General features: G+C 44.0%; 1 protein-coding gene across 5 annotated transcripts in view; it reads right to left on the bottom strand.

Moving 5' to 3' along the window:
• Positions 1-14,718, bottom strand: part of Mphosph9 (M-phase phosphoprotein 9) — a 65,187-nt gene that overhangs the window by 42,916 nt on the left and 7,553 nt on the right. For 4 of the 5 annotated variants that reach the window (XM_013120931.3, XM_013120930.3, XM_040731161.1 and 1 more), the window contains exons 4-8: positions 13,044-13,133; positions 12,373-12,896; positions 10,089-10,215; positions 2,851-2,944; positions 1,558-1,661 (exon numbers count right to left, since the gene is read on the bottom strand). In XM_013120931.3, the coding sequence (XP_012976385.1) occupies positions 1,558-1,661; positions 2,851-2,944; positions 10,089-10,215; positions 12,373-12,896; positions 13,044-13,133 (939 nt within the window). The remainder of the gene's footprint in view (positions 1-1,557; positions 1,662-2,850; positions 2,945-10,088; positions 10,216-12,372; positions 12,897-13,043; positions 13,134-14,718) is intronic. The other variant, XM_013120932.3, reaches the window with a different exon arrangement.

Consider the following 14,718-nt stretch of genomic DNA (forward strand, 5'->3'; position numbering starts at 1 on the left):
CTACCACCGCCCAGCTAAAACTACTGTATTTTTAAAAATACCTGTATCCCCAGAACTGAACAAGGACAGTGGGGACAGGAAGATCAGAATAATCAAGGTCATGTTCAGCTACATACTGAGTGTCAAGCCAGAAGAGACTACATGAGACCCTGTCTCAATGAAACAAGAACAGAGGCTGGCAAGATAGTTCCACAGGCGAAAATACTTGTTCTTATAGAAAACCAGGCTTCAGTTCCCAGAACCACATGATACATCTCCAGTTCCAGATCTAATACCTTTTTGTGGCCTCCACAGGCCCCCAGAACCACAATGGCACAAATAAAGGCACAGTCATGCTCTGTCTCTGTCTCTCTCTTACACACACAGATAATTAAAAGAACTTTAAATTTTGTATTATGTTTATATATTTATTTATGTGTACATGTGTGTCCACTCACAGGCATGTGTCAGGGCAATCTCTCCTTCCACCACATGGGACCCAGAACTCAGGTTGTCAGGCTTGGTGGCAGGTACCTCTACTTGCTGAGCCATCTTCCCAACCACCATGTGCTTTAAGCTTAGCCCCTACTAAATCTCACAAAGAAACCATGGGTTTTTTTGTTGGGGGTGTAGATAAGGTCTCTCCGTTGCCTAGACGGGTCTCAAACTCTCAGATTATGTGATCTTCCCACTGTAGCCTCCCAAGCAGTTAGCTAGTACTATAGGCATGCACTAATGCACACAATTTACCAGAAATCAGTATTTGTATACATGTTCATATTGTGCCTGCATGCATGTGTTTGTGAGTGTGTAAATCAAAGGCAACCTTTGCTGTCATTCCTTAAGCATTGTCCATCTTTTGTTTGAGACAGGATCTCTCACTGTGCTGGCTGTGACTGGCTGGCCATGGAGCTTCCTGTCTCTATCACCTATCTTATTTACACACTTGGCTTTTTTTTTTTTTTTTAGTTTTATTTCATTTCTCTCACTTGTGTGTGTTTACTTGTGTCTCCTTGTTTTGTTTGTTTGGGGGGGTCTTTGTTATGTTGGATAGACTGACCACCCAGCCCCAGAGACTGCCTGACAGATGGACTGAGCCTGCTTGGCTCCAGCTTCGCGTCTCCAGAGCATCGTGAGGAGCACGTGCCTCCACTCAGGGCTTTTCACATACAGACTATGGGGATGAAACTCAGGGACGATCGTGACTGCAAGACAAACATTGTGCTGACTGAGTTCTCTCCCCAGCCTGCATTTCTGTTTGTTGTTTTGTTTTCTTGAGATAGGGTCTCACTATGTAGGCCAAGTTGGCCTCTAACTCACAATGATCCACCTGCCTCAACATACTTAGGCTAAGATTAAGGAAATGTACTACTATATCTAGCTTAATTTCATTTTAAAGTGACCTTTTAAGATCATACACACAATGAGATGAGATATATAATAGGAAAGTGAGTCTGACTCTCTAGTCTATGCTTTCTCCAGCTTTCAGAAGTTGAAACAATGCAAAAATCTATGATGGCAAAGTTACCTACAATCATAAAACACAAGCACCTACACACACAGGGTACTCTGCATCACCTGGCTCAGTGGCCTTTCTGGGGAGGACGGTACAAATGTCTTCTCCAAAGTTTCAGGCAAAGGGTGATACATGTCCTTCTCCTCAAGCTTCCAGTAAGTCAGCCCTAAAACACAGAGAACAGAACAGAGTGAGGAAGGGTTCTAAACAGACAGTTCAAACCCGGGTCAGTGACAGGGCTCAGCAGACTAAAGACTCTTGCTTCCAAGCCTGATGACCTGAGTGAGTTCTAGCGCAGGGCCAAATGGTGGCAGAGAGGCTGGTCAGAAGTGACCCACAGGGAGCTCCATAGCTGTGGGAGCAGTGGAAACAGGAAGAGGCGGCTGGATTCCAGTTTCTGTTCAATCAAAGCTAAGTCAAACTGGTAAGCGGACATGCCATGTGGGAAAGGGTGCTAAAACAGGCGAGTCGCACATAAAGTCAGGGAGGTAGAACAGCCGGCCATGGCTTGCAGAGGGGTTGAACTCGCTGAGTCCTTGTGGAGCAACAGAAAGTGACTGTGATGATTTCTGCAGCTGTCCAGCACCATTGTGGATATGTTGCTTCACCCAATTCTTATGGAATTTGTAACACAAACTAAGGCCAATGGGAAAGTTGTAGAAACGGAAGATAGGCACACATGGTGTTTTTAGAGAAGTCATATACTGCACACACTTCTCATATCACAGTAGAAAATGAAAACAAGCTGGGAGTAAAAAAAAACTAAGTTCAGGGGGTTAGAAAGATAGCTTGATAGATAAGAGCACTTGATGCTCTTCCAGAGGACCCAGGCTCAATTCCCAGCACTCAGTAGTGGCTCACATCTGTAATTCCAGTTTCAGAGAATTCAACACCCTCTTCTGGCCTCCCAGGGTACCAGGCATAGATATGGTGCATAGTCACATGTGTGAGAAAAACACACATATACATAAATTAAAATAAAGGTTAGAATTTTTATTTTAAATTTAAGTTCCAAACCATATGCTGGCACACACCTTTAATCCCAGCACTAGGGAGGCAGAGGCAGGAGGCTCTCTAAGTTAAAAGCCAAACTAGTCTACATATTGAGTTCCAGACAGCCAAAACTATATAGTGAGACCCAAACAAATTTAATAGAGGGGGGCTGGAGAGATGGCTCAGTGGTTAAGAACACTGACTGTTCCTTAGGAGGACCAGGGTTCAATTCCCAGCACCCACATCTGTCTAACTCCAGTTCCAGGGGACCTGACACTCATCACAAAATACCAAGGTACATAAAATTCTTTAAAAAATTAATTACATTTTTAAAAATGTAAAAGATAATTTAAGTTCCATACCTGTTCCTGAATCAGACATGCAAGAACCTGGGCTTTCAGTTGGTTTACTGAGGTAAAAGGCACAAGGATGTGTGGCGGCGGCAGCAAGGTTGGACTGCAAGAAAGGACAGACTGTAACTGGTGGGCAGCTAAACACATTAGGCACACACTGCTGACCCACGAGGTAAGCCTGGCACAGGGGCCTCAGCAGGGCATGAAGAGCAGAGTGTCGGTTCTCCACAGCTGCAGGAACGCAATGTGGAAGGTGAACAGTCAGGGCTTCTTCCCTGCACCATCCGTCAAAGCTTTTTTTTTTTTTTTTGGTCATGGTGGAGCTAGAGGATTGTTAGAAGGAACTAGAAAGCCAAAGGCAAGCGTGATCTGTGAGTTCAGAACTAAACTGTATTTATAGTCTGATACCGATTTCTCACAGTAATTCAAAAAATCTAGAATTAGTCACTTAGTAAAAAAATTAGCCAGGCATGGATGGTGGCGCATGCCTTTAATCCCTGCACTCAGGAGGCAGAGGCAGGGAGATCTCTGTGAATTTGAGGCCAGCCTGGTCTACAGAGAAAGTTCCAGGACAGCCAGAGCTACAAAGAAAAACGCTGCCGTGGGGGGAAAAAAGAAAGAAAAAAGCTACTAATCTGTTTATATCATCACAACTTCAATAAATCAAATGACTCAAAACCACAAATCAATATGAACCTCAAATAATAAATTACTTTTGAGTTTTTTGTGAAAAACATTAAACCCAGGGACCTGGGCACACTAGGCAAAATGTTCTACCACTAAGCTACAATCTAGCCCTTCTTTCTGTTGCTTTGAGACAGGGTCTTTCTATGTAGCCCAGAATGACCTAAAATCCATCATCTTCACACCCCAAATAAAAGATTCCTTTCTGTGTGTATTGGTGCTAGAGATCAAACCCAGGTCACTGGCCATGCTAGAAAAGCAACTTTGCCATACGCTACATTCCTTAGCTCTTAGTTTGGGGTTTTAATTTTTTGTTTGTTTGTTTTTTTGTTTTTCGAGACAGGATTTCTCTGGATTGTTTTAGAGGCTGTCCTGGAACTTGCTCTGTAGACCAGGCTGGCCTCGAACTCACAGAGATCCGCTCGCCTCTGCCTCCCAAGTGCTGGGATTAAAGGCATGCGCCACCAACACCCGGCGGGGTTTTAATTTTTTATCATCACCATCATTATGTGTTTGGGTATTTTGCCTGCCTGTTTGCCTGTGTACCACTTCTGGGCTTGGTGCCCATGGACGCCAGAAGATGGTATTGGTTCATATGAGTCTAAAGTTACAGATGGTTGTGAGCCACCATATGAATGTTGAATATTGAACCCAGATCCTCTAGAATAGCCCATGCTCTTAACCACTGAGCCATCTCTCCAGCCCCCAGTCACTGGTTTTTTGATACAGTCTTGCTATATAGCCCAGGCTGGTCTAGAGTTCACTATGCAGTCCAGACTGGCTTTGGATTAATTTGTCATCCTGCCCTCTATTCCCTAAGTACTAGGATTACAGGTTTATACCACCAGGCTCTCAGCCTGTTACTTCTCATATACAAACAGTGACTGCTAGTCCCAGAAAAGGCCAAAAGTACTTATTACCCATGCTGATTAAAAAACAAAAGGTGTTGAAGAGGTGGCCCAGTGGCGAAGGGTTAGGAGCAAGTACTTCTCTTGCAAAGGACTTTGGTTCAGTTCAGAGCCCTCACTCACATCAGATGGTTCACAGCCACCTATAACTCCTCAAGATATCCATAGGTGCCTGCAGGTATGCATGTGCATGCGCGCGCACACACACACACACACACACACACACACACACACACACACACACATGAAATCTTTTTTTTTTTAAGATTTATTTATTTATTATATATATAGTGTTCTGCCTGCATATATTCCTGCAGGTCAGAAGAGGGCACCAGATCTCATTATAGATTGTTATGAGCCACCATGTGGTTGCTGGGAATCCAACTCAGGACTTCTGGAAGAGCAGAGAGTTTTCTTAACCTCTCTGCTCCAACCCTCGAAATCTTTTTAAAGTACCTCTAACATTGTCACACACAAAACTATTTTCAGGTAATGGACACTGCACAGTGGAATGCTTGCCACACACAAAGAGCCTTTGTTGGTTTCATGATCACCACTACAAAGAAAAGAAAAGTTGTCTCAAACAGAGATGTGTAACAGGGACATTTTCTTTTTTTTTTCTTTCTTTCTTTCTTTCTTTCTTTCTTATTTATTTTTGGTTTTTCGAGACAGAATTTCTCTGTGTATCGCTGGAAGTCCTAGAACTAGCAACTCAGATATCTGCCAGCCTCTGCCTCCAGAGTGCTGGAATTAAAGGTGCATGACACCACACTCTGCAACACTTTTACCAATGGCTTACTAGGTGTTCCTACTTTCCATCCTCCACAAGTCAGAGGAGCTGGGCGGCACTTTATTAGAAGGAATAATCTCAAGTCTGCTGCACAGGGTACCACTTCACCTCTTTCTATCCTAAGTCACCATTTGTCTCTTAGAACCCTTGACTGTTCCATTAGGGAAAGGGACTACTGAGGACCAAGTGAAATACTCCCAAGTAAAATGTTTAGACCTCACACTGCTTCTGAGGTTCCATCCTCAGGCCAGGAGCAAACACACACGTGACTAGAATGTTGCTATACACAAAAGCTGGCTGCAAGCTTTCTGAGCAAATGAAACCCCGCTCCCCACACCCACACCACCCTTAAAAGGACATCCACTGAAAAAAGGGGCCACTTAAAATAAAGTAATAGCATGATTCAACAAAAGCGATCTAAACATAAGCCCTCTTAACCAAAGATGCTGTCCTGAGCCCAGGTCAAGAACCTACTGAAGAGTGTAGTCTACCGGCCATCAAAGAAACCCAAGTCCTTCATTCATGAAGAGTGTAGTCTACTGGCCATCAAAGAAACCCAAGTCCTTCATTCATGAAGAGTGTAGTCTACTGGCCATCAAAGAAACCCAAGTCCTTCATTCATGAAGAGTGTAGTCTACTGGCCATCAAAGAAACCCAAGTCCTTCATTCATGAAGAGTGTAGTCTACTGGCCATCAAAGAAACCCAAGTCCTTCATTCATGAAGAGTGTAGTCTACTGGCCCTCAAAGAAACCCAAGTCCTTCATTCATGAAATGGAAACAAAGGACCAAAGAAACAAAGAACAACTCGGCCCTGGAAAATGCTTGTGTCACACAATACAAGATGTCAAGATGGACTTCAAAGTAGCTATTTCCCAGAATAAACCAGCACTGTGCAAGAGGAAAAGCCCATCAGAGGAGAATTCTGCTAAGTAGTCCCATTGTGGAATGAAACTAACAACACTGGGCACAGAGAAAGGCTCAAGTAAAGTTTCCAACTTCTGTGAATCCAGAGTTCTGCAGCAAAGAAATGCATGGGCATGTCATCCCTACATCACCAGCCAGTACCACTTCAATGTCACTTCAAGTTCAGTGACACCAAAGAAACTTCCTCCATGAGGAACCATTAACATTGCCCAGGGTATGGTAGAAGAAAGAAACCACCCTTCCTTTGGCTACCCTGATGGGACTTGGGGTAGATTAACAGCAAGGGGTGCTGTCTGCAGTTCAAGGGTGGTGGCTGCTGGTCCGATTCTCTGTTGAGCTGATGAGGACAACCGGGCAAATCTATTCCAGACATACCATAGAACCTGGGACAACCTTTTAGAGGCCCTTGCACACCACAATGATGCCCATAAATATAACTCCCCAACAGGCAGACCTACACCCCAGAAGCCAGAACACCTAACACAAGCAGCCAACATGAGTGCACTTTTAAATCTCGGGTGACTCCGACATACAGAGAAGTCTGGGAACCATGAGGCAACACCAAATACAGAGTAAGTCACAACCACAGATCTCTACAAGAACCCACTGACTCCACCAGGAGTAAAGCCACAGATCAGCAGCAGAAAAGTCTTGGGGCTGAAGGTGTGGCAGTACACAGGCACTCAGCATGTACACACACAGAGAAGGAGGTGGGCATGGTGCATGTAACCCTAGAAGTCAAAAGGCAGAGACAGGAGGATCACAAGTTGCAGGTCAGCCTGATCTATGTAGGGAGACCCTATCTGGGGTGGGGAGGAGGTGTAAGATGGCGTATCAGTGTTATGTTTTACAAAACAGAAGAAACTGTTATATAGGAGAAATGTTCTCACTTTATATCAAACAACTACAAAGAAAATAGCAATTTTCTACCCTAATCTCCAGATAATTTCAGACTACTATTCCAAAAAACTGGTATCCCACTATTGGTGGCACGGTAGCTCCAAATGAGAGCCTGACTTCAGAGCACTAACGGGCCTTTCCACACTACACTGCAGGGAGAGCATTTGTGGTTCATGAAGTTTCACCTTCACCTCTTTCCTCTTCAACACCAACCTGGAGAGTTCCACGAACTATAGCATTAGGAGGCCTACAGTACAAGCTGAAGGAGAACAAGTATCAAAAGTGGTGCCTCACTCCTGTAATCTCTGTACCTGAGACACTGCGGCAAGAGGAATAATATACATTCAATGTTACCTGGGCGACAGTGTGACACTGTGCCTCAAAAACAGGAGGGGGACACTGCTAAAAGAGAAATAAGCAGTTCATTAAACGTCTCAGGGAAGTCAGTCATGGTGGTGCACACCTTTAATCCCAGCACTCAGAAAACAGAAACATGTGGATCACTGTGAGTTTCCAGGCCAGTCTGGTCTACAGAGGGAGCTCCAGCCAGCCTGTTCTACATATTGAGTTTTAGCCAACCTGGTCTACATGGTGAGTTCCAGCCAGACAGAGCTACACAGTGAGACCCAGCCTCAAAAAATAAAAATAAAATTTAAAAGGCCACGGGAGGGTACAGGTGTTTTTCCCCATGACAACCTGAGTTCCGTCTCCAGAGCCTGATATCTCCTAAGCTGTTTATTGTCTTTCACATGTGGGCTTAGTGTGTACACTCACACCCAAGTAAATAAAAAGTAAGACAAATGCAAAATAGAAAATCAAGACTGGCAGGGTGTTGGTGGCGCATGCCTTTAATCCCAGCACTTGGGAGGCAGAGGCAGGCAGATCTCTGTGAGTTCAAGACCAACCTGGTCTACCGAGCGAGTTCCAGGACAGGCTCCAAAACAATACAGAGAAACCCTGTCTTGAAAAAAACAAAAAACAAAAAATCAAGACTGAGGAACTCATGACTTTTTTATTAGACGTTTTCCCTAGGATAATGGCAAGCCCATGTTCATGATGATCAGGACACGCCCCATTCCAAAGGCACTAAGCCTTTCAGCTTATTCAAGGACTTGATTTTGAAACCTACATGTATAACACTAACCAGTGCTATCCCATTATAGTTTAGGCCACGCTGGCAGCACACACATACTAGAACTTTGTGTCTATGACCCTTTAATAGACGGAGTTGCTGGGTCAGCAAAATCTCCACAGAGTGTAAACATTTCATCTTGCAGAGCATGGTGGCATGCTACCACAATCCTGCTAATCAGAAAGCTGGGAGGCAGGAGGAAGAGGCATCCTAGGCTATACAGCAAACCCAGCCACAGGAAAATAAAATTTATCTATTACCAATTTGCAATTCAGATTATAAAATCAGAATTGTCCAAATTTCAGCAATCTTAAGAAAGGTATTTCAAAGTGCATGGCACATAAGTACTACTTGTTGCAACATACTAACATATGCTATTGGAAGGTCTACTTTGCTGTGCTGAAGAATGGTACCAGGGGCTCATGTGCACATGTCAGACAAATACTCTACCCCCCAGTCAAAGCTTTTAGTTTATTTGTTTGTGTGTTTATTTATTTTTGATTTTTCAGGACAGGGTTTCTCTATATAGCTTTGGCTATCTTGGAACTCACTCTGTAGACCAGGTTAGCCTCAAACTCACAGAGATCCGCCTGCCTCTGCCACCTGAGTGCTGGGATTAAAGGTGTGCACCACCAACGCCCGACTAACTGGGTGTTTTTTTTTAATTTATTCATTTCATTTACATTGGTGTTTTGTTTGCATGTATCTGTGTGAGGGTGCCATGTCCCCTGGAATTGAAGTTGCAGATAGTTGTGAACTGCCATATGGGTGCTAAGAATTGAACCCAGGTCCTCTGGAAGAGCAGTCAGGGCTCTTAACCGTTGAGCCATCTCTCCAGCCGCCTAACTGGGGTTTTTTTAATGAATCACTGTCTTGCTAAATGCAAACGTTTCATACAAAGAGAACAGGAGCTATATAAGCCCCCCTTTTTAAATTTTATGTGTTTATTTTTTTAATATAGATGTTTAGCCTGCATGTATGTCTATGCATGTGAGTACAGTGCTTGTGGAGGTCAGAAAGGGGCATCAGTTCCCCTGAAGCTTGAGTACACACTGCTGTGAGTCGCCATTGGGTGCTAGGAATTGAACTCAGGTCCTCAAGAAGGCAGCCATCATTTTTTTTCTTTCTTTTTTTTTTTTTTTTTTTTTTTTTTGGTTTTTCGAGACAGGGTTTCTCTGTGGCTTTGGAGGCTGTCCAGGAACTCGCTTGGTAGTCCAGGCTGGTCTCGAACTCACAGCGATCCGCCTGCCTCTGCCTCCCGAGTGCTGGGATTAAAGGCGTGCGCCACCACCGCCCGGCCGGCAGCCATCATTTTTAACCATCTCTCATTCTTCATTTTTTTCTTCATCAGCTCTAATGTCCAGTCTACTAAAGAAGCTGGGTTTATACTAAATCACAGTCAATCCTGAGACTAAAAAAGATATGTGAAATTTAAGGCTGCACAAATGTTCAGCAGTTAGGAGTGCTGGCTGCTCTTACAGTGGACAGGGGCTTAGTTCCCAGCGACCACATGGTGGCTCATAACCACCAGTAAGACAGGATCCCATGCCCTCTTCTGGCCTCCAGAAGCATTGCATGCACATGGTGTACATACATACATGCAAGCAAGCATTCATACACATGAAATTAAATAAGTTTTTAAAAAAAATCCAGGTGGTGGTGGTATACACCTTTAATCCCAGGGCACAGGGGGTAGAAGCAGGTGGAGCTCTATGAGTTCCAGGCCAGCCTGGTCTACAGAGCAAGTTCCAGGCCAGCCAGAACTACATAGAAAAACCCTGTGCCCGAATTTAAAAAGTGTGTGTGCGTGTGTGTGTGTGTGTGTAATAAACAAAGGACTGCAAACACAGCAATCCCAGTGTGACCATCAGGAGCCACGACATACTAGAAGAGCCACTCATCACCTACTGTTTCCACTGGAGGCTTCCGGTTTGACTCGCTCCCTGGCTTAGGTCTTGAGTAGCCATCTTCTGCATGTGCTTGCTTTGGATGGTTCTGCTGCAGCTTTTGTGCCCATGATGTTATAGACTTGCTACTTAAGAAGAGAAAAATATCATTACTTTCTTTAAAAGCCATCAGTCAGCACAGTTGCTAGTGCCTCAGTGGGCAGTGTTTTGCTTTTCTACTAGTAAAAAGGGGAAGGTGCAATAGTGCACATCTTGATTCCAGCACTCATGAGGCAAAGGCAGCAAATCTCTAAGTCTGCGACTAGACTAGTCTATACAGCATGTTCTGGGATAAACAGGACTATATAAGCGAGACTGTCTTAAAAAAACAAAAACAAAAAGAATTATGTTTTACTGATTCTCATAAATCTCTTTCTTATTTTAAAAATTTATTTATACTGGGGCTGGAAAATGGCTCAGAGGTTAAGAGGACCCGGTTCAATTCTGAGAACCCTCACAGCAGCACATACAGTCGGTAACTCTAGCTCCAAGTGATCTGATACCCTCACAAAACACCAATACACATAAAATTAAAAAGTAAAAACATATGTGTAAGAATGTTTTGCTTAATCCGGGCGTTGGTGGTGCATGCCTTTAATCCCAGCACTCGGGAAGCAGGGGCAGGCGGATCTCTGTGAGTTTGAGGCCAGCCTGGTCTACAGAGCGAGTTCCAGGACAGCCTCCAAAACAATACAGAGAAACCCTGTCTCAAAAAAACAAACAAACAAACAAAAGAATGTTTTGCTTAGATTAGATGATGTGTATGTACTGCATGCATGTCTGGTGGTTGCAGAGGCTAGAAGAGGACATTAGTATCCTACACTTGGAGTTACAGGATGCTGGGAACAGGACTCAGGTTCTCTGTAACAGCAGCAAGCACTCTTAAAACACTGAGCATTTCTCCAACTACAAATTTCATTTTCTTAAATTGTTATTCACTCACTTATTGTGTACACACATGATGCATGTGTGTCACAGTGTACACATAAAGGCTATAGAGAACAACTCTGTGGAATCAAGTATCTGTTCCCACCATGGGTTCTGGGGATAGAACTCAGGTCATCAGGCTTACATGGCAAGCACCTTTACCCAGGGCCATCTCACTGACCCTGATTCTCCAAACTCTTTCTTCCTTTTCCTTTTCCTTTTCCTTTTTGAGACAGCGTCTCTCTATTATATTAGCCCTGGTTGTACTGGAACTTGCTATATAAACCAGGCTGTCCTTGAACTTACAGAGATACACCTGCTTCTGCTGGAATCAAGGGCATCCTAAAACACATTTCAGATATATGAAAACTTAAGAGTAAACCACAAAATTTCCTAAGATTTGTTGCTGTTATTTTGACTTTGGGATATTTCTGAATTCTGTTTTTTTCTTGTCTTTTGGAGATGTTCCTAGATATCCTAGAACTCACTCTATAGACCAGGCTAGGCTCCAACTCGGAGATCCTCCTGCCTCTCTGCCTCTCAAGCACCACCATACACAGCTTAAGTTTAGAGTCTTTTTTGCCGGGCGTTGGTGGCACACGCCTTTAATCCCAGCACTCGGGAGGCAGAGGCAGGCAGATCTTTGTGAGTTCGAGACCAGCCTGGCCTATAAGAGTTAGTTCCAGGACAGCCTCCAAAGCCACAGAGAAACCCTGTCTCGAAAAACATGTGTGTAGTGCCCAAGGGGGCTAGGAGAAGGTGTTAGATCAACTAGAACTGCAATTATAATTGTTAGCCACCATGTGTGTGCTGGGAACAGAACTCAGGTGCTGTAAAACAGCAGCCAGAGCTCTTACCTGCCAAGCTCTCTCTCCAGCCCCACATTTAACAATCTTAAAGCAGGACAGCAAGTACATTGGGCTCTGCAAACATTTCATAGACTACTAAAGAAAAACAGGGTAAGCAGGCTTCTATGAAGCATGCAGGACAGAAATTCAACTAAAAACAACAGCACCCTGATTTTTTTCTTCTTTTTTTTTTTTTGGTTTTTTGAGACAGGGTTTCTCTGTGGCTTTGGAAGTGTCCTGGAACTAACTCTTGTAGACCAGGCTGGTCTTGAATTTACAGAGATCCGCCTGCCTCTGCCTCCCGAGTGCTGGGATTAAATGCATGTGCCACCACCACCAGGCTAGAGTAAAACTGATTTGCATCCAAATACCTGTTATTCTACTGTGGAACAAATAAAAAGAAGTATTTACATTCTAAATGTCATTAATAAACAAGTAGAAGCCCCTTCAAATTACAGGAATTCTATTTACCTATTTGCTTTTCCACTGTATACTTCGGAAATCTTGTTTTCACCAAGAAAATTATGTTCAAATTCACCAGGAAAAGTGGAGGCATCTTCCTTTAGAGATGCACAAAGCTCTTCAGGGGTCCGTGCAAAAAAGTTTATGGCTGCTGTGCCACCTACAGGGGCATATGCCTGCACCGCAGGGGGTATGTGCTGCCCCTGGGAAGCCGCCTCGGGCTCCGTGGGCTCCATGGGCTCCTTAGCCTTGTGAGTGTTCATCTCCAAGACGCAGAAGGTGCCGTAGCCACTACTCACTGAGCTACTGTCCACATTGCAGTCTGGACGGGATGTGGATGATTCTGGCTGTGTCTCGGGTTCCTTAGACTCTGGATAACTGATAACAGACTCGTTTCTTTCACTGTTTTCAGAAAAGAAGCCCATTTGGCTGTCTAAGGACGCCTGCTCGCTCGCAGAACTGCTGCTGCAGGAAGGCCAGGGAGCACTGCCGAGCTGCAGTCTCACTAACTTCCTTATCTCCTCCTGGATGCGCTGAGAACAAACAGGGCAAAGAAGTACATTACACACTTTCACACTATCACTCTAATGTGATCTTATCTTCATAAATAAAATGAATGCGCCAACAGCTTTGTCTGCAAACCTCACAAATAGACAGCATCAGTGCTCAAGGCAGCTCACCTGGATCTGCCTGTGGAACTGCTCCTGCTGGGCGACAACCTGCTCCTGGCACCGTCGCTCAACCACACTGAACAGCTGCAACCACCTGGCCTAAGAAATCACAAAGAATCTTCACTGAACGTAAGTTTAACCTAAGACATCACAAGAAAATGCTCTAGTGAGAAACATCTCCCTTGTTTGTCCAATTTTTTTCAGACAGGTCTCACTCTGTAGCCCAGTCTGGGCTCAACCTCACAGCAATCCTCCTGCCTTAGCCTCCTATGTTCTGGGAGTACAGACACAAGACCTGGGGGAAAAAACTCTTTTCAAATTATTATTTTAGTGTGGAATTTACAGGCCAGTTTAAATAATTAAAAATTTATATTTAGTGCAACACTACAAAGTATCTTTTTTAATGTAACCTGCAATCTGGGTAAATCTGCAAGTCTTATTTTTAATAACCTGTGCCTTATTTTCAGATGGAATCTTTTTAATATTTATTTTCATTTTATGTACATGGCGTTTTGCCTGCATGTATGTCTGTGTGAAGGTGCTGACTTCCCTGGAACTGGAGTTACAGGCAGTTGTGAGCTGCTATGTGGGTGCTGGGAATTAAGGTCATGATTCCTCCTGACTACCAAGAGCAGTAAGCACTTCCCTTAGAGACACAAAGCAAACCAGGGGCACACATTCTCCAGAAGGACAAATCCCATCTTAAATCTGTACTTACCTGTTCGGTAGGCAGGTGACACATAGTATCAGTGAGGAGCCATCGTGAAAGCCAGCTTTGCTATTTAACCCTTCCAGGCTCCCCACTCCATCACTGTCTACTGCCCTGCACTGCCTGGCTGCTACACTCCTCCCAACCCCACCCCACCTCTGTACCTCCTGCTCAGCACACACCAGCCTCTCCCTGATCTTTGGGCATGCAGATTTGGAAGCTCCCTGCCCAGCTCTTCACACGCACTGCCATCCTCCCAACCCACAACCCCAGACCATCTCCTCCTCCCACCATCCCAAGCGTTTCTCTCTTTCTTACCTTGTGCCTGTTTTTTATTAGAAAAATAGTAACTATTTTTGTGCAGTTTTGTGCATATTGCCCCAAACAAACTGAAGTCTATTTCAGAAATGAACCTGGTCCCTAGCACATAAGAGAATATTACTCTAATCTCGGTCATCAGAGTATCAATAGTACATTCCTTCTTTAGCTGCTCTCCTCACAGGGAGTCTATAAACTGCAGAGACACCAGAGAACTTCACAGACATGCTATGAACACAGATGTAGCATGTACATATTGTAATAATAATACTGTTTTGCTATAAACAATTTCCATTTTCTTCCTATCACAGTCAGGTACGGGTATTCGCATGTGCCCACGTGTGTATATGTCCATGCACATTAACGGGCATACATGGCTGCAGACTGACATTAGCCTAGGTGAATAATAAGCAAGCACTCTGCTACCTATACTTTAAAAAAAAAAAAAAAAACAGGGTTTCTCTGTATAGCTTTGGATGTCCTGGAACTTGCTGTATAGACCAGGCTGGCCTTGAACTATCACAGATCTGCCTGCCTCTACCTCCCAAGTGCTGGGACTAAAGGCATACAACACCATCTATACTAATTTTTAAAAGTTAGTACAAATACGTTATTTTACCTGTAAATTTCACTTCAGAATAATATGAACTGCTTTAC

The sequence above is a fragment of the Mesocricetus auratus genome, unplaced genomic scaffold (assembly GCF_017639785.1).
Source record: "Mesocricetus auratus isolate SY011 unplaced genomic scaffold, BCM_Maur_2.0 Super-Scaffold_100025, whole genome shotgun sequence".
Classification (NCBI taxonomy): domain Eukaryota; kingdom Metazoa; phylum Chordata; class Mammalia; order Rodentia; family Cricetidae; genus Mesocricetus; species Mesocricetus auratus.